This window comes from Pituophis catenifer, unplaced genomic scaffold (assembly GCF_029215685.1).
Source record: "Pituophis catenifer annectens isolate HBS135680 unplaced genomic scaffold, rPitCat1.0.hap2 SCAF_7, whole genome shotgun sequence".
Classification (NCBI taxonomy): Eukaryota; Metazoa; Chordata; class Lepidosauria; order Squamata; family Colubridae; genus Pituophis; species Pituophis catenifer.
In genome coordinates this window covers 88707690-88731115 of record NW_027256887.1, presented here as the reverse complement: position 1 = coordinate 88731115, position 23426 = coordinate 88707690, and the positions used below count along the sequence as shown (strand labels likewise).

At 49.6% G+C, this 23426-nt stretch overlaps 3 protein-coding genes across 4 annotated transcripts in view; all 3 read right to left on the bottom strand.

The window, feature by feature from the left end:
- Window positions 1-5570: 5570 nt before the first annotated feature.
- On the bottom strand, window positions 5571-8425 carry SPMIP1 (sperm microtubule inner protein 1). The gene is made up of 2 exons (XM_070947839.1): window positions 7954-8425; window positions 5571-5680 (listed from the first exon to the last, which is right to left on the bottom strand). The coding sequence occupies exons 1-2, from the start codon at window positions 8423-8425 to the stop codon at window positions 5571-5573; spliced, it is 582 nt and encodes a 193-aa protein (XP_070803940.1).
- A 1676-nt stretch (window positions 8426-10101) lies between these two features.
- ATP6V1F (ATPase H+ transporting V1 subunit F) lies at window positions 10102-14294 on the bottom strand. Its single transcript, XM_070947849.1, has 2 exons — window positions 14103-14294; window positions 10102-11987 (listed from the first exon to the last, which is right to left on the bottom strand). Exons 1-2 carry the CDS (start codon window positions 14258-14260, stop codon window positions 11786-11788), a joined length of 360 nt encoding a protein of 119 aa, XP_070803950.1. The 5' UTR covers window positions 14261-14294; the 3' UTR covers window positions 10102-11785.
- A 4276-nt stretch (window positions 14295-18570) lies between these two features.
- Window positions 18571-23426, bottom strand: part of FLNC (filamin C) — a 90547-nt gene continuing 85691 nt past the window's right edge. For both annotated transcript variants that reach the window (XM_070947825.1, XM_070947826.1), the window contains 4 exons: window positions 22623-22799; window positions 20968-21186; window positions 19668-19877; window positions 18571-18945 (listed from right to left, as the gene is read on the bottom strand). In XM_070947825.1, the coding sequence (XP_070803926.1) occupies window positions 18758-18945; window positions 19668-19877; window positions 20968-21186; window positions 22623-22799 (794 nt within the window). In that variant the 3' untranslated portion in view covers window positions 18571-18757. The remainder of the gene's footprint in view (window positions 18946-19667; window positions 19878-20967; window positions 21187-22622; window positions 22800-23426) is intronic.

Below are 23426 nucleotides of genomic sequence, written 5' to 3'. Positions count from 1 at the left end.
AGAGAGGTAGGAGTGTGTCAGGATATGAATGTCTACCTGTGTCGCAGGTTCTTCCATTCCCAATTCCATTGATCCAGATTCAAGAGAGGTGTTAAAATTTCTGGGGATCCTCAACTGGGAGTTTCCTTTATATCTTCCCATAAGGCAGAGGCAAAGGGGAGCGATGGCCCCTTTTCGACTTGTGGACTTCAACTCCCAGAGTTCCTGCAAACTGGCTCAGGAATTCTCTACTCTGCCCCAGCTACAGACCCTAAAGAACACAGCACACACAAAGTTTGTACAAAACTGAATTTACTAAAATAACTCAGTCTTTTTCAAAACAAAGGCTGTTAATCAACTTTCTTAACAGCCTACAAGAAACCAAAGATAAAGTAATCACAATCTTACTAAGGTTGGCAGAAAGCCCAGAAGCAATTTTGCAAGAGAATCCAGACGCGAAGTAGAGTGAACTAAAGTTGTTCCCTACAAATTGCTTCAGTTGGTGTTCCTCCTTAAATAGGCTAAGGGAGTGGCCAATTAGCCCCAAGCCTTACTCTTGAGGAGACCTCCTCCTGAGGAGCCACTCCTGCCTTTTGGCAGCTCTTTGTGCCCGTGCATCGAAAAGAGGCTCCTCCTCTTCGTCCTCTTCACTTAAGGGAGCTTCTGGAGGTTCTGAAGGCCCTGGCTAAATCCCCACCTCTGGCACCACATCATCTCTAGCCTCTTCACCGTCCGACTCGAGCGCCAGCTGCACAGGCTGCTGTCGCAACACCACACCAGCCTCCTCGCTGTCAGAATCAGCAACAATCCACACAGGCCGCTGACAGGCCACAACATTCTGGAAGTTGAAGTCCACAAGTCATAAAAGGACCAGAATTCCCTACCCGTGCTATAAGGGATGGGGAAGACTTTGTATTTGGTAGAACACAATCTACGAAAGTGACATGTAGAACTCAAGTGTGTGCAACAAATATATGTGGGATAGAATGCAGAATAACAGTCGAAAGGGACCTGGGAGGTCTTCTAGTCCAGCTCCCTGCTTAGGCAGAAAACCCTACACCACTTCAGACAAATGGTTTTTCAACATCTTCTTAAAAACCTGCAGTGTTGCAGCATTTACAACTTCTGGAGGCAAGTGGTTCCACTGGTTAATTATTTAACTGCCAGGAAATTTCTCCTTAGTTCTAGGTTGCTTCTCTCCTTGATTAGTTTCCATCCGTTGCTTCTTGTCCTGCCTTCAGGTGCTTTGGAGAATAGGTGGACCCCCTTTTCTATGTGGCAGCCCCTCAAATACTGGAACACTGCTTATCATGTCATCCCGAGTCCTTCTCTTCATTAAACTAGACATACCCAGTTCCAGCAACCGGTCATCGTATGTTTTAACCTCCAGTCCCCTAATACTCTTTGTTGCTCTTCTCTGAACTCTTTCCAACTTTTTTATATTGTGGTGACCACAACTGGATGTAATATTTCAAGTGTGGTATATAGAGAGAAATGTACCTTGGTACTCAGCTGCTTTGAAATTCATCGATACTCAACGCATTTTGATGTGAAAATTTTGCCCCGATACTCATTGTTTGTTTGGTCTTCAACCCACAAGCTAGAACTTGTTGGTGGCTGCTGGGTGACTCACTACATTGTTCGTTATGGGGGAAAATGTTTGGTACTCATTGTTTTTGGTACTCCTTACGCCTCCTGGAGTCAATTAACAATGAATACTAGGCAGGGGTGAAATCCAAAATTTTTCCCTACCGGTTCTGCGGGCGTGGCTTGGTGGGCGTGGCAGGGGAAGGATATTGCAAAATCTCCATTCCCACCCCACTCCAGGGGGAAGGATATTGCAAAATCTCCATTCCCACCCCACTCTGGGAACAGCCAGAGGTGGTATTTGCCGGTTCTCCGAACTACTCAAAATTTCCGCTACCGGTTCTCCAGAACCTGTTAGAATCTGCTGGTTCACCCCTGATACTGAGGTACCACTGTCTATATCAGTGTTTCTCAACCTTGGGGCTTGAAGATGGGTGGACTTCAACTCCCAGAATCCCCCAGCCAGCAGCACTGGCTGGGGGATTCCGGGAGTTGAAGTCCACCCATCTTCAAGCTTCCAAGGTTGAGAAACACTGGTCTATATAAAAAGTAACTTTAGGAAAGCTGAGATGGAACTTTCCTGATGGCTGGTGTAGTCCTTAATGCCCTGGAAGCCCTGGCTGCCCCATCTCTGTCTCTCTCCCTCCCACAGGAACACCCTGAAGTTCAAGGAGCTCCTGGACCCAATGGTGGTCCCCAGGGAGAAGCCTATGCCGAGACAAGCAGAGGAGCTTCAGCAGAGGGGAAACCTCTGTCCTTCTGGATCCCCTGGAGACCGAGTGAAGTTGGAGGCTCTTTCTCACATCTCCCGTATGATTCCCAAAGAAGAATAAGTGTGGGGAGGAGGAATGGTGGTGGAGGAGGTAGAGTGAAGATGGTGATGGTGGAGGAGGAGGAGAAGAAGGAGAAGAAGAAGGAGAGGAGAGGTTGAAAGAAAGAAATAGAAGGAAAAGAAGACAATAATCTTTGGTGGACAATCACAGAAAGACTAAACGGCAGAAGGATAGTCACAATTGGCCAAGAATTACCTCGTTGGATTTATAAGCGCAGGAATATTCTTGATGAAAACCTTCCCCTTATTATTAGTTGTGTTGTGTTCTAGTTTGCAAGACAACTTCAGCACATCGTTGTCTCCCGTGGGTGAAAATTCATTTGTCTTTATTCATTGTCCATTCATCCCAACAGCAATTTCCCTCAGGAGTGGGGAGGGAATGGAGATTTTGCAATATCCTTCCCTCAGGAGTAGGGAGGGAATGGAGATTTTGCAATATGCTTCCCTCAGGAGTGGGGTGGGAATGGAGTTTTTGCAATATCCTTCCTCAGGAGTGGGGTGGGAATGGAGATTTTGCAATATCCTTGCCTTGGGAGTGGGGAGGGAATGGAGATTTTGCAATATCCTTCCTCAGGAGTGGGGTGGGAATGGAGATTTTGCAATATCCTTGCCTTGGGAGTGGGGAGGGAATGGAATTTTTGCAATATCCTTCCCCTGGAGTGGGGTGGGAATGGAGATTTTGCAGTATCCCTCCCCTGCCATGCCCACCAAGCCACGCCTACAGAACCGGTGGTTAAAAAAATTGGATTTCACCACTGGGTTGTAGATTATTTGATCCATGATGTAGCAGACAGTGTTTCTACCATGTTTCCCTGAAAATAAGATCCTGTCTTATATTTTTTTGAATCCCGAAATAAGTCCTTGGCCTTATTTTTGGGGAGATCTTATTATTTTGGTGCGCGTGGAGTGAGATGGGGCCATCTTGCCATCTGATTTCCAGCTCTGCATTTAAATAATTTTGGGAATTATTTTCGGGGGAAGGCTTATTTTAGCTCATGCGTTCAAAAGCCCGATTGGGCTTATTATCCGGAGATGTCTTATTTTCAGGGAAACAGGGTAATATGTTCTTGTTGCTGTGTGTTGCCGTCTTATTTCACAGAATTGTACAACGTATGGAGTTGGAAATGGTGTTTATCAGGAATCCATTAAACCCATGTTTTTTTCAACCTTGGCCGTTTTTAAGATGTGTGGACTTCAATTCCCAGAATTCCTTGGTTCAAAACCCTCAAAACTGACGAAGGAACTAGAAATGGCAGGCTTAATTACGGCCATAATTCAAGGAGGGCCATTAATGACTTACGACTGAACTCCCCACGGGTCATGTGATCAAAATTCAGAGGCTTGGCAACTGGCATGTACTTATGTCGGTTGCAGTGTCCTGGGGTCACATGATCCCTTTTTGCGGCCTTCTGATCAGGATAGTCTATGGCAGTGTTTCTCAACCTTGGCCGCTGGACGATGTGTGGACTTCAACTCCCAGAATTCCCCAGCCAGCTGGCTGGGGAATTCTGGGAATTGAAGTCCACACATCGTCCAGCAGCCAAGATTGAGAAACACTGGTCTATGGGGAAGCCAGATTTACTTAACATCCGTGTGCCTTGACTTAAGTCTGTGATTCACTTAACAACTGTGGCAGGCGAGATCGTAAAATGCAGCAAAACTCCCTTGACAATTGTCTCGCTTAGCAGCAGAAATTTTGAGCTCAATTGTGGTCCTAGGTCAAGGACTACCTACAGCCCCTCATATTGAGTGTACTGCAGTTGTCCAAAAATGCCAAATTGCCCATGGATTTAAAACTCCGGAAGAGAGTTTGAAAGCCCATTGAATGACATCGGATGGTGTAAATCTGGAGTCCCTCATAGGATGCTACTACTCCTTGGAGCCGGAATTTCCATTGCTAAGGAAAACGGTTCTTCAGTGAGTCACAGACCTCTCCAAGATCCCGGAGAGAGTGAAGCAAGGCCTTTCTTTCCACTGGCCAAGCCTGCCTTGGATGGATGGTTCTAGATCAGGGGTGTCAAACTCAAAGACTGCGGGCCTCATCCGGCCCACTGGGTGCCCTGGAAACAGCAACGGACCAGCCCACGGTGCCACTGCCAGTGAAAACAGCTCGGGAGGGCCACACACGGGCCTCCCAGGCTCCGTTTTTGGCCCCGACAGCCTCCTGCAGCCCTCTGCAAGCGAAAACGGAGCTCGGGAGCAGTGGTGAGTTTCCACCAGTTCATTCCAGATCAGGTGAACCAGTAACAGCGGCAGTGGGAGACTCTGCCCACCCGGCCGGACGTCTCTGCGCATGCGCAGAAGCATTGTGCACATGAGCACGCACGCACCCACAAACGAACTGGTAGTGGTGAGATTTGAAACCCACTACTGCTCGGGAGGGCCACATGCAGGCCTCCCAGGCTCCGTTTTTGGCCGTGACGGCCTCCTGCAGCCCTCTGCAAGAGAAAACGGAGCTCAGGAGTAATGGTGGATTGCCACCAGTTCGCCCCAGATCAGTCAAACCAGTAACAGCAGTGGCGGGAGGCTCTGCCCATCCAGCCGGACGTCTTTGTGCATGTGCAGAAGCATTGCGCGTATGAGTGCGCGCTTACCCACAAGCGAACCGGTAGTGGCGGGATTTGAAACCCACTACTGCTCGGGAGGGCCACATGCGGGCCTCCCAGGCTCTGTTTTTGGCTGCGACGGCCTCCTGCAGCTCTCTGCAAGCGAAAACAGAGCTCGGGACCAGTGGTGGGTTGGTACCGGTTCGCACTGGTTCAGGCGAACCGGTAGTGGCGGGAAGCTCTGCCCACCCGCCTGGATGTCTCTGCACATGCGCAGAAGTGTCACTCGCGCAAGTGTGCATGCCCTGAGCAAACCGGTAGTGGCAGGATTTGAAACCTACTACTACTCAGGAGGGCCAAATGTGGGCCTCCCAGGCTCCGTTTTCGCTGGCAGAGGAATGCGGGAGGCCATCGCGGCCAAAAGCAGAGCCTCAATGAGTGACGTCAAGCTGGCCAGGCCTGCCACGCCCCCCGAGGTCAAACACAACCCTGATGCAGCCCTCAATGAAATTGAGTTTTTGACCCCCCTGTTCTAGATCATCCTGAAGCCACCTTAGATACCGGCCAAGGAAGGAGACGGGCAGCAAAGTAATCACATAGTCTCGTTTGTTTTGTGGAATTGGCACTCAGAGGGCCACATCCCGAGGATGCAGCAGAGAAAAGGCGCCGTTCTTTCGGAAGAAGCTGTCAGTGCGAGTCTTGGCCGTGGGGGCCACGTGGGAGGCGGCCATTTTCCCTGGAAGACAGAAATTGAGGTGTGAGGAGAGGAAAAATAAGAGGATGGAGTTGTGTGACCCCTTTGAGGTTAAAGTCCTTCCCCTAAGTGGGCCTGAGAGAGCCTAGGTGGACAGGGCTAGGAGAAGACCAAGGAGTGGCTCATAGAATTGTAGAGTCGGAAGGGACCTTAGAGGTCTTCTAGTCCAACCCCCTGCTCAAGGCAGGAGTCCTCACACATGGTTGTCCGGCCTTTGATTGAAAACCTCCAAAGATGGCACAATACAACTTCAGGAGGTAAGCTATTAATTGGAAATTGGGAAATTCCTTATTTCTAGGTTGGGTCTCTCTTTAATGAACTTCCACCCATTGCTTCTCGTCCTGCCCTCAAGTGCTGTGGAGAATAGGACAACCCCTTCTTCTCTGTGACAACCCCCCCATTATGAGAAGACAGCTGTCATGTCACTCCTAACCTTTCTTTTAGTTAGGCTAAACCAGGGATCTCCAGACTTGGCAACTTTTAACATTGGTGGACTTCAGCTGGCTGGAGAATTCTGAGTTGAAGTCCACAATTCTTAAAAGTTGCCAAGTTTGAAGAGTCCTGGGCTAAGCCTACCTAGTTCCCCTATCTGTTCATCCTGTGTTTTGGCCTCCAGTCCGCTAAAATTATTGGAAAACCTCCAGTGTTGGAGCATTCACAACTTCTGGAGGCAAGGAGTTCCACTGATTAATTGTTCTAACTGTCAGGAAATTCCTCCTTAGTTCTAGGCTGCTTCTCTCCTTGGTTAGTTTCCATCTGTTGCTTCTTGTCCTGCCCTCAGGGGCTTTGGAGAATAGCTTGACTCCCTCTTCTTTGGGGCAGCCCCTGAGATATTGGAAGGCTGCTATCATGTCTCCCCTAATCCTTATTTTCATTAAACTAGACACACCCAGTTCCTGCAACCGTTCTTCATAGGTTTTAACCTCCAGTCCCCTAATCCTCTTCATTGCTCTTCTCTGCACCCTTTCCAGAGTCTCCACATCCTTTTTTTGTATTGTGGTGATCAAAACTGGATGCACTATTCCAGGTGTGATCTTACTAAGGCTTTTTGTAAAGCGGTACTAGAACTTCATGTAATCTTTCCATCCCTCTATTAATGCAATTTAGGACTGCCATTGGCTTTTTTGGCATCTGCTACACCCTGCTGGCTCATATTTAGTATATTTATATTTATATATTCATATTTAGGAGCACCCACGACTTCTGGAGGCAAAAGCTGTTCCACTGGTTAATTGTCCTCACTGTTAGGAAGTTTCTCCGTAGTTCCAGGTTGCTTCTCTCCTTGGTTAGTTTCCATCCATTGTTTCTTCTCCTGCCTTCAGGGGCTTCGGAGAATAAGTTGACCTCCTCTTCTCTGTGGCAGCCCTTCAAATATTGGATAGCAGCTATCATATCACCCCAAGTCCTTCTCTTCATTAGACTAGATAGCCAATTCCTGCCACCATTCTTCATGTTTTAGCTTCTAATCCTCTTTGGTGCTCTTCTCCGCACTCTTTCTAGATTCTCAACATCTTTTTTTACATCGTGGCAACCAAAACTGGATGCAGGATTCCAAGTGTGGCCTTACCAAGGCCTTGTAAAGTGGTATTAACACTGCATGTGATCTTGATTGCATCCCTCTGTTAATGCAGCCTAGAATTGCATTGGCCTTTTTGGCGGCTGCTGCACACGGCTGGCTCATGTTGAAGGACTCCAAGATCCCTTTCGCAGTTACTACTATTGAGCCAGGTTTCACCTATGTATTTGGTTTTTCTTTCCTAAACGTAGACACCTTCCTTTTTTTCACCACTGAATTTCATTTGGCGAGCCACCTACCATCTATTCTACCTCCGTGCATTTAATTTTACCTGCCTTAAATGCAGAATCTTGTTTTTCTCACCTCTGACCCTTTTTTTTTTAAAATTTGATTTATATGCCGCCCTTCTCCGGAGACTCAGGGTGGCTTACAGTGCGTTAAGCAATAGCCTTCATTCTTTTGTATATTTATACAAAGTCAGCTTATTGCCCCCACAAACTGGGTCCTCAATTTACCTACCTTAGAAAGGATGGAAGGCTAAGTCAACCTTGAGCCTGGCGAGATTCGAACCTGCAGTAATTGCAGGCAGCTGGTCTTAACAACAGGGTGTTTTAGACCACTGTACTACCAAGGCTCCCTGCATCGTGTTCCCTCCGGATGGATCCTCTGTCTGTCCACTTACTGTACACGCATATCCCATGCCCTCTGCCCCCTCTGTCCTTCCTGCCCAACCACTCACCCATCTGCCAGCCGTAGGTGAAGTTGGTGGTGATGGGGAAAGTGTATTTCTCCTCTGGCGGGACGAGGAGGCGCAGCTTCAAGTAGCGGTAACGTCCTTCGTCCTCGTGGGAGATACCCTGGTAGAGAAGGTTGCGCACTTCGCGGGGAGCCGGCTTCATCTCCATCTCCAGGAGGGCCTTGTCCAGTCCGGTCAGGTCGCGTTGCCGAGCCAGCGGCCGGACCAGCTTGGGTGGGGGAGGAGGGAGGGGTGGAGGGGGAGAGCTGGGTTTGACCGGAGGCGGGGGGCGGACGGAGGGCAGGCGGAGGGTAGTGTCTTCTGCTTTCTTGCGGCGTTCGCGTAGGCTCTCCTGCTTGGCTTTGACCAAGGCCCCGTACTTCTGGTGCCAGCCGAAACGGAGCATGATCTCCTTCCCATATTCTTCCTTCCAGAAGTTCTGCTGAAGGGTGTCCATGTTGAGTGGACGCGCCATGGCTGAGTTGGACAAGAGCGTAGCCCTGCTTGGCTACCCACGAGACTTATCTGACCGGGACCCCAGATGCCGGCTTCCCTTCCTAAGCTCTTTTCTCGTAGCGGCATAGAGACAATCCGCCAGTTGGTCTTCCTTTCAGCTGTTAAGGGTGGAGCTGGATGTTCTTGAGAGCTTCCAGTGGTGGCCATCAAATTTGGTGAGCTGCTACTTCACAGCTGCTGTCACAGCCTCTTGTGAGGTCACGTCTTCCCCCTCTTCCTCCAGGAGTGAGACAAAAGAGGCAACCCCACCACCCAGAACCTCAACCGGGAGGGGCCAAAATCATGGCGTCCCCATCACCAGTGGTCTCTTGAATTGGCTCAGGCCATTTTCCATTCTTGGTAGCCAACCCAACCCAACCCAACCCTTTCGTCTGGAATGATATATAAGGCTTCCTGCTTGAGCAAGGAGGTGGATTAGAACAGTGTTTCTCAACCTTGGAAGCTTGAAGATGGGTGGACTTCAACTCCCGGAATCCCCCAGCCAGCGCTGCTGGCTGGGGGATTCCGGGAGTTGAAGTCCACCCATCTTCAAGCTACCAAAGTTGAGAAACACTGGATTAGAAGATCTCCAAGGTCCCTCCCAACCCTGTTATTCTATGTTCTAAGCCAGGGATCTCCAAACTTGACAAGAGGGAGGGAGATGGAGAGGGGGAGGGGGAGAGAGAAAAAGAAAAAGAAAAAGGGGAAAAGAAAAAAGAAAGAAGAGACTTCTAAATAAAAACTAATTATCATGCCTACTTTCTTAGCATTAGAAGAAAAAGAAAGGGAGAGGGAGAGAGAAAGAGAAAAAGAAAGAAAGTAGAAAGAAAAGAGAGACTAAATAAAAACTAATTATCATGCCTACTTTCTTAGCATTAGAAGAAAAAAAGGGAAGGGATGGGAGAGAGAAAAAGAAAGAGAAAAAAGAGAGAAAGGAGAGACTATTAAATAAAAACTAATTATCATGCCTACTTTTTTAGCATTAGAAAGAAAGGGATGGGATGGGAGAGAGAAAGAAAAAGAGAAAGAGAGAGAGAAAGAAAGAAAAAAGAGACTACTAAATAAAAACTAATTATAATGCCTACTTTCTTAGCATTAGAAGAAAAAGAAAGGGAAGGGGAGAGAGAAAGAAAGGAAGAGAAAGAAAGAAGGAAGGAAGGAAGAAAGAAGAAAGAAAGAAAGAAAGAAAGAAAGAAAGAAAGAAAGAAAGAAAGAAAGAAAGAAAGAAAGAAAGAAAGAAAGAAAGAAAGAAAGAAAGAAAGAAACCCTTCACCTAGATCCCTCTCTGAATGAGTCAGGTAGCTTATGAATTGAACTAATCGGGAAAACAGCATCAACACTTTTCAGTCTGAGCTGCTTTGTCCTTTAAGACCACCATGAACCAGAAGCAAACCACAATAAATCCGTCCCAACGGAAGAAACCGATCGATGCGGCCATTTCTTTCTGCATGAGAGGCTGGTTTGCACGCGGCACCCAGGAAGTGACTCACAAGTGCGTGCCAAGGACGGGCACCGCCAACTTCCCCGTGGGACAGATTGCAGGGAAAGTCTGACTCTACTCCAGCCGGGCTGAAAATAGCTTGCAATCAGAAACACCCATTTTACATCTGAATCGCCTCCCACTTCACCCAAGTTGAGCACTCAAACAGACAGAAATTAAACAGAAATCAGCTTTATTAATTCCTTCCATCCAGTCGGGTTTTGGTTTAACAGGCAAGGTTGCTTCCGAAACCCCAGAAATTGCAACTGCTATTAGATAATCACTTTGTAGGCAGGGTAGGGGCGAAAGGGGATTAGAGTCTCCCAGTTGGGGGGGCCTAGACCCCAAACATTCCCCCCAGATGGACTGTGTGATGCCACCAGGCCAGGGTTTCTCAATTTGACTTTAAGACACAGGGACTTCAACTCCCAGAATTCCCCAGCCAGCAAGTTTGGGTGGGGGATTCTGGGAGTTGAAGTCCACACATCCTAAAGTGGTAAGGATGAGAAACACTGAATTGGATGGTGGGAATTCAACCTTGGCCCCTTGAAGACATATGGACTTCAACTCCCAGAATTCCCCAGTCACCCTCGTTTAGAACCAGGAGATTCTGGGAGCTGAAGTCCACGCGTCTTAAAAGTGGCTGAGGATGAGACACACTGAATTGGACGGTGGAAATTCATTCTTAATTTTGGCAATTTTAAGATGGATGCAACTCCCAGAATTCCCCAGCAAGCCGGGCTTAGAACTATGCTGTCGAGGGAATTCTGGGAATTGAAGTCCACACATTAAAGTGGCTACGTTTGTGAAATTATGAATTGGATGGTGGAACTTTGGCCTCTTGAAAACGTATGGACCAACTCCCAGAATCCCCCACCCAGCCGTGCTTAGAACCCTGCTGGCTGAGGAATTCTGGGAGTTGAAGTCCACACACATCTTCAAGTAGCCAAGGTTGGGAAACTCGACGCTAGGCTGAAGATGACTCAAAATGGTTCATCGGAGAACTTCCTTCTAGACAACCAATTTTCAAGGGGACATCTTGGCCATCGGAAGCAGAATTCCCTTTTGAGGGAAGACAAAAATTAGGAAAAAATTTCATCTGGGTTGCAATATCTCAGGGAAGGAGATGTTTAACTATTGCACTGTAGGAAAAAGACAAACAAACCAGCTTCTCGCAGGCAACAAGCCAGGATATCCCATCTTAACATCAAACCCATTTTTGGGGTTCCATCCTGAAGGAAAGGGTTTAAATAGCAGGAATGAGGAAGACAGGGAGAAGCAGCAGAGGACTTGGGCCAAAGTATCTCTAGATCCACGGTGAGGACCTATAACTGGTCATGAAGAACAAGGATCGAAGCAGGAACATGGAATGGCAACCAGGCCAATTCTGGCCTCAGAGAAAATGGGGAACCCAACCTGGGTCCCATGGAGAAGATGGGGGTCTCCTCCCAAGAGTCCCAGATGAAGAGGAAGTGGACAACAAGCCACCAGCGTTGAAGTCCACCCGTCTTAAAAGTAGCTGAGACACACTGAATTGGATGGTGGAACTTTACTCTCAACTTTGGCCACCTGAAGACCGGTGGACTTCAACTCCCAGAATTCCCCAGCCAGCCACGCTTAGAACCACGGTTCTTCTGGGTTCCTGGCTCCCATGAGGTCAACAGGGTAGGGTGAAGAGCAGCCTGGACGCTCAAAAGGACCAAAGAAGAAGTCTCCAACGAAGACTCGTTCCTCCGCACGACGAAGAGCAGAAGGTGAGGGACCACAAGGCAACACAAGGAGAGGGAGGGGTCAAGAATGGTGGACCGCCGCGAAGCAGAAGCTGGCCCGGGAAGGGTGTGTGGGCTCTCCTGGCCCCGCCTATCGCAAGTCTTCAGCGGTGAACATGCCCCTGGCGCGGCGTAGGATGGAGTCTTTGGAGGCGTCGTAAGGGTGCTCCTTGGAGGGGATCTCCAGCACGGCCGGCAGGGATTTATTGTGCGCGTCAATGACGTGGCGGATCATCTCCGCGATGAACTGGTTGATGAGGACGATGCCGATGTCCTCGCGGGCGAGGAAGCTCCTGCGGGCAGAGGGGAGTGGGGAGGAGAGGTCACGAGGGGTCAGCTCTTGAGGGCTCCCCATGCTGCTACTGGGGCTTTCTCTACTATAGGGGCTCCTGCTGGGCTCCCTCTGCTATTGGAGCTACCGCTGGGACTCCCTTTACTACTGGGGCTACTCCATCAGCTCTTTGAGGCTCCCCCTGCAACTACTGGGACTCCCTTTACTACAGGGGCTACTACTGGGGCTCTGTCTCCTACTGGGGCTACTCCATCAGTTCCTTGAGGCTCCCCCTGCTACTACTGGACTCCTTTTACTACAGGGGCTACTACTGGGACTCCTTTTACTACAAGGGCTACTACTGGGGATAATCCATCAGTTCCTTGAGCCTCCTCCTGCTACTACTACTGGGACTCCCTTTACTACTGGGGCTACTCCATCAGCTCCTTGAGGCTCCCCCTGCAACTACTGGGACTCCCTTTACTACAGGGGCTACTACTGGGGCTCTGTCTCCTACTGGGGCTACTCCATCAGTTCCTTGAGGCTCCCCCTGCCACTATTGGACTCCTTTTACTACAGGGCTACTACTGGGACTCCCTTTACAAGGGCTACTACTGGGGATACTCCATCAGTTCCTTGAGCCTCCTCCTGCTACTACTACTGGGACTCCCTTTACTACAGGGGCTACTACTGGGATTCCATTTACTAAAGGGGCTACTACTGGGGCTCCGTCTCCTACTGGGGCTACTCCAGCAGTTCCTTGAGGCTCCCCCTGCTACTACTGGGACTCCCTTTACTACAGGGGCTACTACTGGGATTCCCTTTACTACAGGGGCTACTACTGGGACTGCCTTTACTACGGGGGGCTACTCCATCAGTTCCTTGAGGCTCCCCCTCCTACTCCTGGGACTCCCTTTACTACAGGGGCTACTACTGGGACTCCATCTATTCCTTGGGCTACTACTGGGACTCCATCAGCTCCTTGGGGCTGCACTTGCTACTACTGTAAGTGGAGGACTACCTGCACAGATTATGGAAATAAAAAATAATTTAGATTAAAACAAGCCAAAGGCAGACCTTCTCTACAGGAAGAAGACGCCATAAAACTTATTTTGGGAAGCAACTTCTGAGTTCACAGAGTTTCCGGTGGAAGAAATTTCCACCATCCAATTCAGTGTTTCTCAACCCTCAGCCACTTTAAGATGGGCGGACTACAACTCCCAGGATTCCCCCAGCCAGCTGGCTGGGGAATCCTGGGAGTTGTAGTCCGCCCATCTTAAAGCGGCAGAGATTGAGAAACCAACTGATTTAATTTAATTTCTGAATTAAATGCATGGCCCACTGAGTTCATCCAAATGAGGAATTCCCCGAACCGTGGAAAACTACTCACCACATACTAATAATGCTGGGCAGAGATCGAATCCTGCCTCCTTTGACTCTCCTCCTCCTCTCTCAAGGTCACACATGACAGTGGGCAGATCCTTCCCAAGTAAACCAAGACTGGCAGAAAGCAGCCAAAGCTGGATTTTGCAAAAGTAGTTTGGTTGTTTATGGGCAAAACACTGGCCATATTTTGCAAGAGGCGAATACGGGATCTCGTCGGCCAGTTCTAACCAGGATCAACTTAGAAACCCAACAGGGAGGAAATTTAAAGAGGGGGGGGGAGGTCTGCATAGAATCCCCCTGAGCTGAAAGCATTTAAAAATGCAGAACAACAGTGGGAAGGGACCTTGGAGGTCATCTAGCCCAACCCCCTGCTCAAACAGGAGAGACCCTGTACTATTTCAGATAGGGTGGCTCTCCAGACTCAACCCATCCTTTCTCCCCAATTCCTCCCCCCTCCCCAATTGAGTTCCTTCTCTTTTCCCCATTAAATGTAATTATTTCCCTCCCCCGGCCTGGAATGGTTTAGCCTCCTTTTTTGCGACACCCCCCCCCCCGAAAGAGTAGGTGGTCTCTTCCGCCTTGCCGCTTTACATTGGCTTGGTTTCATCCAAACTTCCCCCCATGACAAGCAATGGTCCTTTCCCAAATGCAGCGCCCCCCGTTTTCCAAGATCAATGGTCCTTCCCTTGCCGTTTCCCGGGCAACCGCCTCCCGGCTCTTCCCTCTCCTTCGCCACCCCCCCCCTTCTCACCGAAAAGCCTCCTCGATCTCGGTCAGCGCCGTTTCTTTCTCCACCACCAGGAAGTTCGGGCGCCGGTGCTTGTCCAGCTCGCCCACGCCGCCCAGCAGAAACCCGGTCACCGTGTCTTCGTCGCCCAGCACGGCGATCAGTTTCCCCCGGCCGGCCATGATCGCTCCAAGGACGGAGAAACAGCCAGCAAAATCAGCTGTCTCGTCGCGCAGGCGCCGTAGCCAGCTGATTAAACGCGCCGGGATGCGCATGCGCAGCGTTCCAAGGACCGTGTTCCTGCCTCGGCGCATGCGTTGTTCAAAATAAGCCTTCTATGACATCATCGGAAGCATAGAGATAGGAAATGAAGAGTGTTCGGGGGGGGTGGGGAAACGTGTCCTTATCTCGACGCATGCGTCGTTGAAAAGCTACCTATGAAGCCATCGGAATTATAGAGATAAGAAAATGAAGATGCATGTACGGACGTGGACAATACGGGTTCCGCGTACGCCTTTTTCTCATTAATTATCTTGCAAGGATTGGAAAAATCAGGAAGAAGGAGGAGGGGGGAGGAAGAGGAGGGAGGAGAAGGAGAAGAAGAGGAAGGAGAAGGAGGAGGAGGAGGAGGAAGAGGAGGAGGAGGAGAAGAAGAAGGAGGAGGAGAAGGGGAAGAGGAAGAGGAAGAAGGGGAAGAGGAAGAGAAAGAAGAGGAGGAGGAGGAGAAGGGGAAGAGGAATAGGAAGAAGGGGAAGAGGAAGAGAAAGAAGAGGAGGAGGAGGAGGAGGAAGGAGAAGGAGAAGGAGAAGGAGAAGGAGAAGGAGAAGGAGAAGGAGAAGGAGAAGGAGAAGGAGAAGAAGAAGAAGAAGAAGAAGAAGAAGAAGAAGAAGAAGAAGAAGAAGAAGAAGAAGAAGAAGAAGAAGAAGAAGAAGAAGAAGAAGAAGAAGAAGAAGAAGAAGAAGAAGAAGAAGAAGAAGAAGAAGAAGAAGAAGAAGAAGAAGAAGAAGAAGAAGAAGAAGAAGAAAAATTCAACATTAAAATGGGTGGACTTCAGATTACAGAATTCCTCAAGCCAGCATGCTTTAATGCTGTATAAATGGAATGAATGAATGAATGAATGAGGAATTCTGGGAGTTGAAATCCAGAGGTCTTAAAATGCTTAAGACTGAGAAACTGCTCTAACATCTCTCACAGATAAGCCCTGCCCTTTACAGGAGGATTCCACGCGTGGATGTCCACGAGGCTGCCGAGAAACCCACACGAAACAAAAACTCGGCTGCCAAAACTTGGCTGTGTCTGATTCAAGCTTCGGGCCCACCTGGATAGAGATGGTGGCTGCCTCCATCCCAATTGTGTTCTAAGATTAAGCTCAGAAGAGCCTTCTCCAAAGTTTTTTTATCTCTTAAATTTCTCTGCCGTCCATCACACACTGACAAGTGGCTCTGAAAAGATGCCACTTTGGTTCTAGGGGTTCCCCACGCCTTCCTGCCCCCCAGGATACGAACGATGGCCCTTGATAACCTCTCAGCTGGGTGGTTTTCCAGAAGACGTTTCATGATCCAACTAGGTAACATCATCAGTGCTGAAGGGAGTGGGGTTTAAGGAATGGATTGTGGAGGGGAGAAGGAGAAGGAAGAGGGGAGGGAGGAGGGAGAACTGTGGGGTCCTTGGTGCTTTCTGAGCTTGGTGGTTTTCGTACAGACGTTTCGTGACCCAACTAAGGAACATCATCAGTGCTAGAAGGGAGAGGGGGGTTGCTTTCTGTTTATATACAGCAGTCCGCCCTGCTAATTTTGGGGGAAGGGTTCATTCATTCATTCATTCATTCGCTAGGCAGTCCTTGGTACTCTCTGAGGTTGGTGGTTTTCTGGCAGACGTTTCATTGCCCAACTAGGTAACACCAGCAGTGCTAGAAGGGAGGGGGGTTTGTGGGGTGGTTGTGGTGGGGAGGAGGAGGAGGAGTGCGGGCTTCTTGGTGCTCTCTGAACTTGGTGGGTATTTATTTATTCTTTCTTTCTTTCTTTCTTTTTCTTTCTTTCTTTCTTTCTTTCTTTCTTTCTTTCTTTCTTTCTTTCTTTCTTTCTTTCTTTCTTTCTTCTTTCTTTCTTTCCTTTCTTTCTTTCTTTCTTCTTTCTTCCTTCCTTCCTTCCTTCCTTCCTTCCTTCCTTCCTTTCTTTCTTTCTTTTTCTTTCTTTCTTTCTTGTATTTATATGCCACCCTTCTCCAGGACTCAGGGCGGCAAACACAAGTTAAAAACATGTACAACAAAATCCCATTTTAAACCAAATTAACTAATAAATAATAAATAATAATAAAACCTAGAATCAGAGTCAGCCTATTTGTTTGAACAGCCAAGTCTTCAGCCAAGTCTTTTTGACATTACATGACCCAATTAGGTAACATCATCAGGGCTCAAGGGAATGGGTTTGTGGAGGAGAAAAGGGGGAGAGGAGGAGGAGGAGGAAGAAGATGGTGACTGTGGGATATTTGGCGCTCTCTCAATATCTTTTCTTGCAGATGTTTCATGACTCAACTAGGTAATATCAGCAGTGCTAGAAGAGAGGGGGATTTGTAGGGTGGTTGTGGGGATGAGGAAGAGGAGGAGGTAGTGGTGAAGGACTGCGAGATCCTGGGTGCTCTCTCAGCTCCGTACTTTTCTTGCAGGCATTTCATAACCCAACTTGGTAACATGATCAGTGCTAAACAGGAATAGTGTGTTTTGCAAAGAGGAGGAGGAGGAGGAGGCCCGGGTGCTCTCTTGAGTTTTTTTTAACTTGATTTATATGCCGCCCTTCTCCGGAGACTCAGGGCGGCTTACAATGCGTTAAGTAATAGCCTTCATACTTTTGTATATTTTATACAAAGTCAGCTTATTGCCCCCACAATCTGGGTCCTCATTTTACCTACCTTTGAAAGGATGGAAGGCTGAGTCAACCTTGAGCCTGGGGAGATTCGAACTTGCAGTAATTGCTGGCAGCTGATGTTAATAACAGTGCTTTAGTCTGCTGCGCCACCAGGGCTCTCAAATAATCAGTTTGATTATTTTCTTGAAGACATTTCATGACCCAACTTGGTAACATCATCAGCCCTAAATACCAACACACACACACACACACACACACACACACACACACACACACACACACCATGGTTGGAAAAGGAGCCTGGGAGAAAAAAATTGAAGGAAAGTTTTACCCTCCCTTCCCCACCAAATAAAAAAAACCCCAACGGTAAAGCAAAAACCACAATGCTGATTTTTAATTTTTTTTTTTTAAAAGCAAGTAAACTTTATTGCTGAGGGGCAGGTCGGTTGGGTGCAAGGTCGCTGCTCGGATTTGGCCACAGCTACTAGTGGTAATCCCATCCCAGCCGCAGTGAACACACACAGCCTCAAAACACTTTTTTTTAAAAAAAGAGAGAGCGAGAGAGAGAGAGAGAGAGAGAGAAAAGCCCCCTCCCCTGCCCACTGGGGCCAAGATCTGTGTTCCCCTTTCCTCTACATTTTTAATATATATTTTTTCTCCTTCCTCCTTTTCTTAAAAAACAACAACAACACAAAATCTCTTTGGCATGAGCTAGCCCCTTCACACTTGGCAGTTGTGTTGGCATTCCCACTAGTCCAGTGTTTCTCAACCTTGGAAGCTTGAAGATGAGTGGACTTCAACTCCCAGAATCCCCCAGCCAGCGTTGCTGGCTGGGGGATTCTGGGAGTTGAAGTCCACTCATCTTCAAGCTACTAAGGTTGAGAAACACTGCACTAGTGCCTTTTAAAGCAGCCTCATCCTTTATTTTTTCTCCTGGGATCCAGCGGCGGCTGTGCGACTCCAGGAAAAGAGGCGGCCGCTTTAAAAAGCTCCAAGCCCTCGCTGTGTTTCAGGAGAGCAGGTGCTGGATTCGAATCCAAAACCCAGCTCCCAGTCTTAACAGGAGGCGCTCCAAAAGGCTCTGCTGGGAAATGCAGAGATGCCTTTTGCGTTCTCCTCTCACAGACCCGCACTCACGCTTATTTTTCTCTTCGCCCCCTCCACTCAACACCCCTTGGTGGCACCTTGAAGGGGAGGGGGGGAAGGGGGTGCTTGGGGCCCCCGCTCGGCCCTCCCCCTCAAATTTGGCAGGAGTTTGGGAGCCGCTTCGGGATTCCACTCTTCTTCCTTCGCTTCTTCTTACAACGTCACCAAAGTCGCTTTCCCCAAGTAAAGGCCACGTAAGGTCATATAGATCGACCCCGCAAGGCAGACTGAGGACTAGCCCCTTTTTTTTGTGGTTTTGGGTAAATCCAAATTAATGCCAAGCAGGGAGAAACTTCCTGGGCAGGGCCACCACAGCAAAGGTGCCCAAATGTCTCTTGCAAGCGTCCTCGATTCGTACTACAACTTCCCTTCTTCTCCCCCCTTTCCCAGACTGGCCTCGCTGGGCCCCCTGCACCCTCCACAGCTCAAAGGGCATTCCCCCCTCCCATCCCCCCTCCCTCTCCCCCTTCCCCTCTCCCCCTCTCCCCCTCCCGGTCCCCGATCCGCCTGGAGAAATCCTCAAGCGCCAAAGTCCAACTCAACGAGGCAAGCAAATGTCCGACAGTTGTGCCTTCTCCCTCGCCCCGCCTTGGTCACGGGTGGGTGCCAGTTCTAGGCAGGGGCGGGTGGGGCCAAGGGAGGGAGGCGGGTGGGGCTCCGTCCCCCCTCCTAGGGCACGCTGACTTGGTAGGGGCTGCCGGGCACGCCCTCGTCTCCCCATTTCACGATGAGGATGTAGTCGCCCTTCTCTTTGACGGTGTAGGTGACGCTGTACACCCGGTTGCCCATGTGCTTGACGTAGACCTCGTCGCAGGGGGTCTTGGGCCCGTGGACCCCCACCATCAACATGTTGGTGCCTGCGAGGAATGACAGAATTGCGGAATCACAGAGGCCTCTCAGAGATCTTCTAGTCCAGCCCCTCCAAGCTCAGGCAGGAAGCCCTGTGCCATTCCGGACCAATGGCGGTCTGATACAGGTGGTTCTCGGCTTACGGCCATTCGTTTAGTGGCCGTTCAACGTGGCAACGGCGCTGGAAAAAGTGACTTACGACCGTTTTTCACAGTTACGACCAAAAAAAAAAAGCTCACCAAGATCAAAATTCAGACGCTTGGCAACTGTTTCGTATTTATGACATATTTATGTCCTACTCGGGACTCGGCAGCTGATTCAAACTTATGACGGTCGCACTGTCCCGGGGTCACACAATTCCCCTTTAGCGACCTTCTGACAAGCAAAGGGAAAGCCCGATTCACTTCACAACCGGGTTGCTCGCTTATCGGCCGCCGCAATTCACTTAACAACCGAGGCAGGAAAGATCGCAAAATGGGGCGAAACTCACTCAGCCAAGGTCTCACTTAGTAACACAAACGTTGAGCACAATTGTGGCCGCAAATCGAGGACGACCTGTGCTAATGACGGCGGCACCAAATATGCTCCCCGAATCGATGACGTTTTAGAAAACTACTTGGAAAAGAGGTTTTATATGGCCCAGATCTGAAGTTCTGAGCAGGGAGGACACCCATCGTCCTCCCTGCCAGCCCCTCTCCCCTCTCAGCCCGCCTGGCACCAGGATACCCACCTGCCTTGCTGCAGTCCACGGTGAAGGTATTCTTCTGGCCCACGAAGGCCTTGGTTAAGCCAGGCCCACGGGCGACCACCTTGCTGGCATCTGAGGAGAACTTGGGCAGGGCGCTGTAGCTGCCACCCACCGAGGAGGTGGCTTTGGTGACCGTCTCCACCAGCACCGTGGACGTCTCGTGGAGGCTGTGCCCACCAGACAGGCGGGGGCCTGGTGGGGCAGAGAGAAAGGGGGGGAAAAAAACCGTCACCCAGGGCCATCTTCACAGGTGGAGACCCCTTAGATGGCAGCTCAAGTTTTAGACTAAGAATTAAGTGGGTCTTTTTAATATCCTTCAGAAAGAGGCACATAATTATTTCTGAAACAGTTTTGTGTTTGTCGACTTAACCCCCAAATATTTCACCTTTTTCTCGACCCTAAAACCAGACTTAGATTAAGAATCAAGGGGATCTTTTTAATATCCTTCAGAAAGAGGCGCATAATTATTTCTGGAACAGTTTTGTGTTTGTCAACATAACTCCCCAATATTTCACCTTTTTCTCGACTCTAAAAACCAGACTTTTTAGTCAATGCATCACAATCCTGACAGGACAGGTTCTTAATCCACACTGTTGTTTTTCTGTTTGTTTATTTGAAAAACCGCTAAAGCCCCCCCAAACTCATTTAATGTCTCATCTAGTTGGCTTTCATGGCTAAGGTGAGACTAGAACTCACCGTCTCCTGGTGATTGACCCAAAATCACCCAGCTTGCTTTCATGCCTAAGGCAGAACTAGAATTCACTGTCTCCTGGTGATTCGGCCCAAAGTCACCCAGCTGGTTTATATGACTAAGGTGGAGCTAGAACTCACTATCTCCTAGTGGTTGATCCAAAATCACCCAGCTGGCTTTCATGTGTAAGGCAGAACTAGAACTCACTGTCTCCTGGTGATTGACCCAAAATCACCCAGTCATCTTTCATGCCTAAGATGGAACTAGAACTCACTGTCTCCTGGTGATTCAGCCAAAGTCACCCAGCCAGTTTTCAGGCCTAAGGTGGAACTAGAACTCACATTCTCCAGGTTTCTAGCCTAGCGCCCCAACTACTAGACCAAAATGGCTGTCAGACATATTCAAGTAATATATTGGAGACTCACCCTGGCCGTGTCCAAGACCGGAGGTGAAAAACAATGTTCCTCTGGGCATGGACAGAATATCTACCCCTACCCCAAACCAAGACTGGGGTGGTGGGAATGCTGGCTGAGAGGGGTCAGTGTTCTCCCACACAGGGCCCTGAAACCTTACCCGGGAGACTTCACTCACCCGTGACCTTGGCTTTGAAGGGGCTGCCGACGACGTGCTGGGGACCCCCGTACTTGATGGAAATGAGGTAGCTTCCAGGTGCCATGGGCATGTAGGTGACCTTGTGGCCCTCGGGGCATTCCTGGCAGTCCATCTGCACCTTGGAGGGCCCGTCAATGGTGACCGAAAGGGCCCCGGAGCCGGCGTTTCGGGTCTTCACGACGAACTCGGAGGAGACCCCTGCCAAGAAAAGAAGGTTTGCGATTAGCCAGGGCCATCTCTGTTGGTCCCGGGACTGGCACGATGCCCATCTCTCTTGCAGGAAAAAAACCCAGATGGCATTGCCTCTGTATTAACACAATGAGGCCCTTTTACAAGCGACGGAAGGACCTGTGTGCTCTGGGATCACACAAAGGATTTTTAGGGGAGAATTTGGGGTGGGGGGGGTGTTGGTGCCAAGCCCTGCTCCCTGAAAGCAAGCAAACTCCTTGGAAGGCGGAGCAGAGTTTTACCCACAATGCAGGTAGTCTTCCACTTAGGACTATTCATTTAGCGACTGCTCAAAGTTACAAAAAACACTGAAACAGAAGACTTAGGACCACTGACTTACGACTCTGATACAATGGTCAAAAGTTCGGGCACTTGGCAACTGGCTTGTATTTTACAACGGTTGCAGCAATGCGGAGGGAGGGAAGGAAGCAAGGAGGGAGGGAGGGAAGCAAGGAGGGCGGGAGGAAGGAAGGAAGGAAGGAAGAAGAGAGAAGAAGGCAGAAAGGATGGGAGGGAGGGAGGAGAGAAGGGAGAGAGGAAGGAAGGAGAAAATAGAGGAAGGAAGGAAGAGAAAAGAGAAAGAAGGAGAGGGGGAGGGAGGAAGGAAGGAGAGAATAGAAGGAAAGGAGAAAAGAAAAAGAAGAAGCAGGGGAAGGAGAGGGAGGAAGGAAGAGAAAAGAGAAAGAGGGAGGAAGAAAAGAGAGAAGAGGGAAGGAGGAAGGAAGGAGAGAATAGATGAAGGAAGGAAAAGAGAAAGAAGGAGAGGGGGAGGGAGGGAGGAAGGAAGAAGAGAAGAGGAAGGAGAGAAGGGAGGGAGGGAGGGAGGAACGAGAGAATAGAAGGAAGAGAAAAGGAAGAAGCAGGGGAAGGGGAGTGAGGAAGGAAGAGAAAAGAGAAAGAAGGAGAGGAAAAGGGAAGGGAGGGAGGAGGGAAAAGAGAGAAGAGGGAAGGAGGAAGGAAGGAAGGAGAGAATAGAGGAAGAAAGGAAGAGAAAAGAGAAGGAAGGAGAGGGAGGGAGGACGGGAGGAAGGACGGAGAGAAGAGGAAGGAGAGAAGGGAGGGTGGGAGGAAGGAATGAGAAAATAGAAGGAAGGAAGAGAAAAGGAAGAAGCAGGGGAAGGGGAGTGAGGAAGGAAGAGAAAAGAGAAAGAAGGAGAGGAAAAGGGAAGGGAGGGTGGAGGGAAAAGAGAGAAGAGGGAAGGAGGAAGGAAGGAAGGAAGGAAGAGAAAAGAGAAGGAAGGAGAGGGAGAGGGAGAGGGAGGGAGGAGGGAGAAGAGGGAAGGAGGAAGGAAGAAGGCGGGGAAGGGAAGAGAACTTGGGGAGGTTTGATTGCCCACCTGCCCACCGTCCCTCTTCCAGAGCCTCCCTGAAGCCCTGCCTGTCTCCCCATCCCCTCCCCGCCTTACCTGTGGTTCCTCCCTCCAGGCCTGGGCCATAGGCCGTGACGAGCCCGGGGTCTCCCGCTTGGCTCTGCTCCCCCACACGGATGTTGAAGGGGCTGCCTGGGACATGCCGTCCGTTGAACCGGACGTCGATGGAGTGGACCCCATTCTCGTGGGGGATGAAGCGAATGGCGTATTTGTCTGGGGGGAGAAATCCAACAGGTCAAGCTCAGCAATGCAAGTCAACAATGGGGTCTCTGGAAGGAAGCCCCCCTCAGCCGGAAACCTCCCCATGCCTTTCAGTCTCCTGGCAAATCACTCTGAGCTCCTGCCAACTACTTTTTAAAGACCCCTCCCCAATTTAAGGGTGGGCAACTGGCATCGTCCGGGGGCTGGGAAGGCCATTTGGGCACTTTCAGGAGCCTCCAGTTCAAATCTCGCCTCTGCCACATGATTTCCTTAGGTATGTTTTCCTCTGGCGGCTGGCCTACCTTGCAGGGGGAGTGTAAAAATTAAATGTGCCGCAAAACAGTCCCCAAAATGTTGAAAATTATGTGTTATATACCAGGGCTCTCCAACCTTGGCAACTTTAAGACTGGTAGACTTCAACTCCCAGAATTCCTCAGCCAGCTTTGCACTAGGAACAGGAGTGCACGCATGCGAAGAGCTGCCAGAAGGCAAGAGCAGCTAAAGCAAAAAGGACAACTCGGGAGTAAGGCCAGGAGATGATTGGCCCCTCCCATAAGGCTTAAAAGAGCAGCAAGGGCTCTTGGATTCTTTGTCAGAAAACAACGTTGCTACATTTGTTTCTTGTCAGCATCTCTTGCT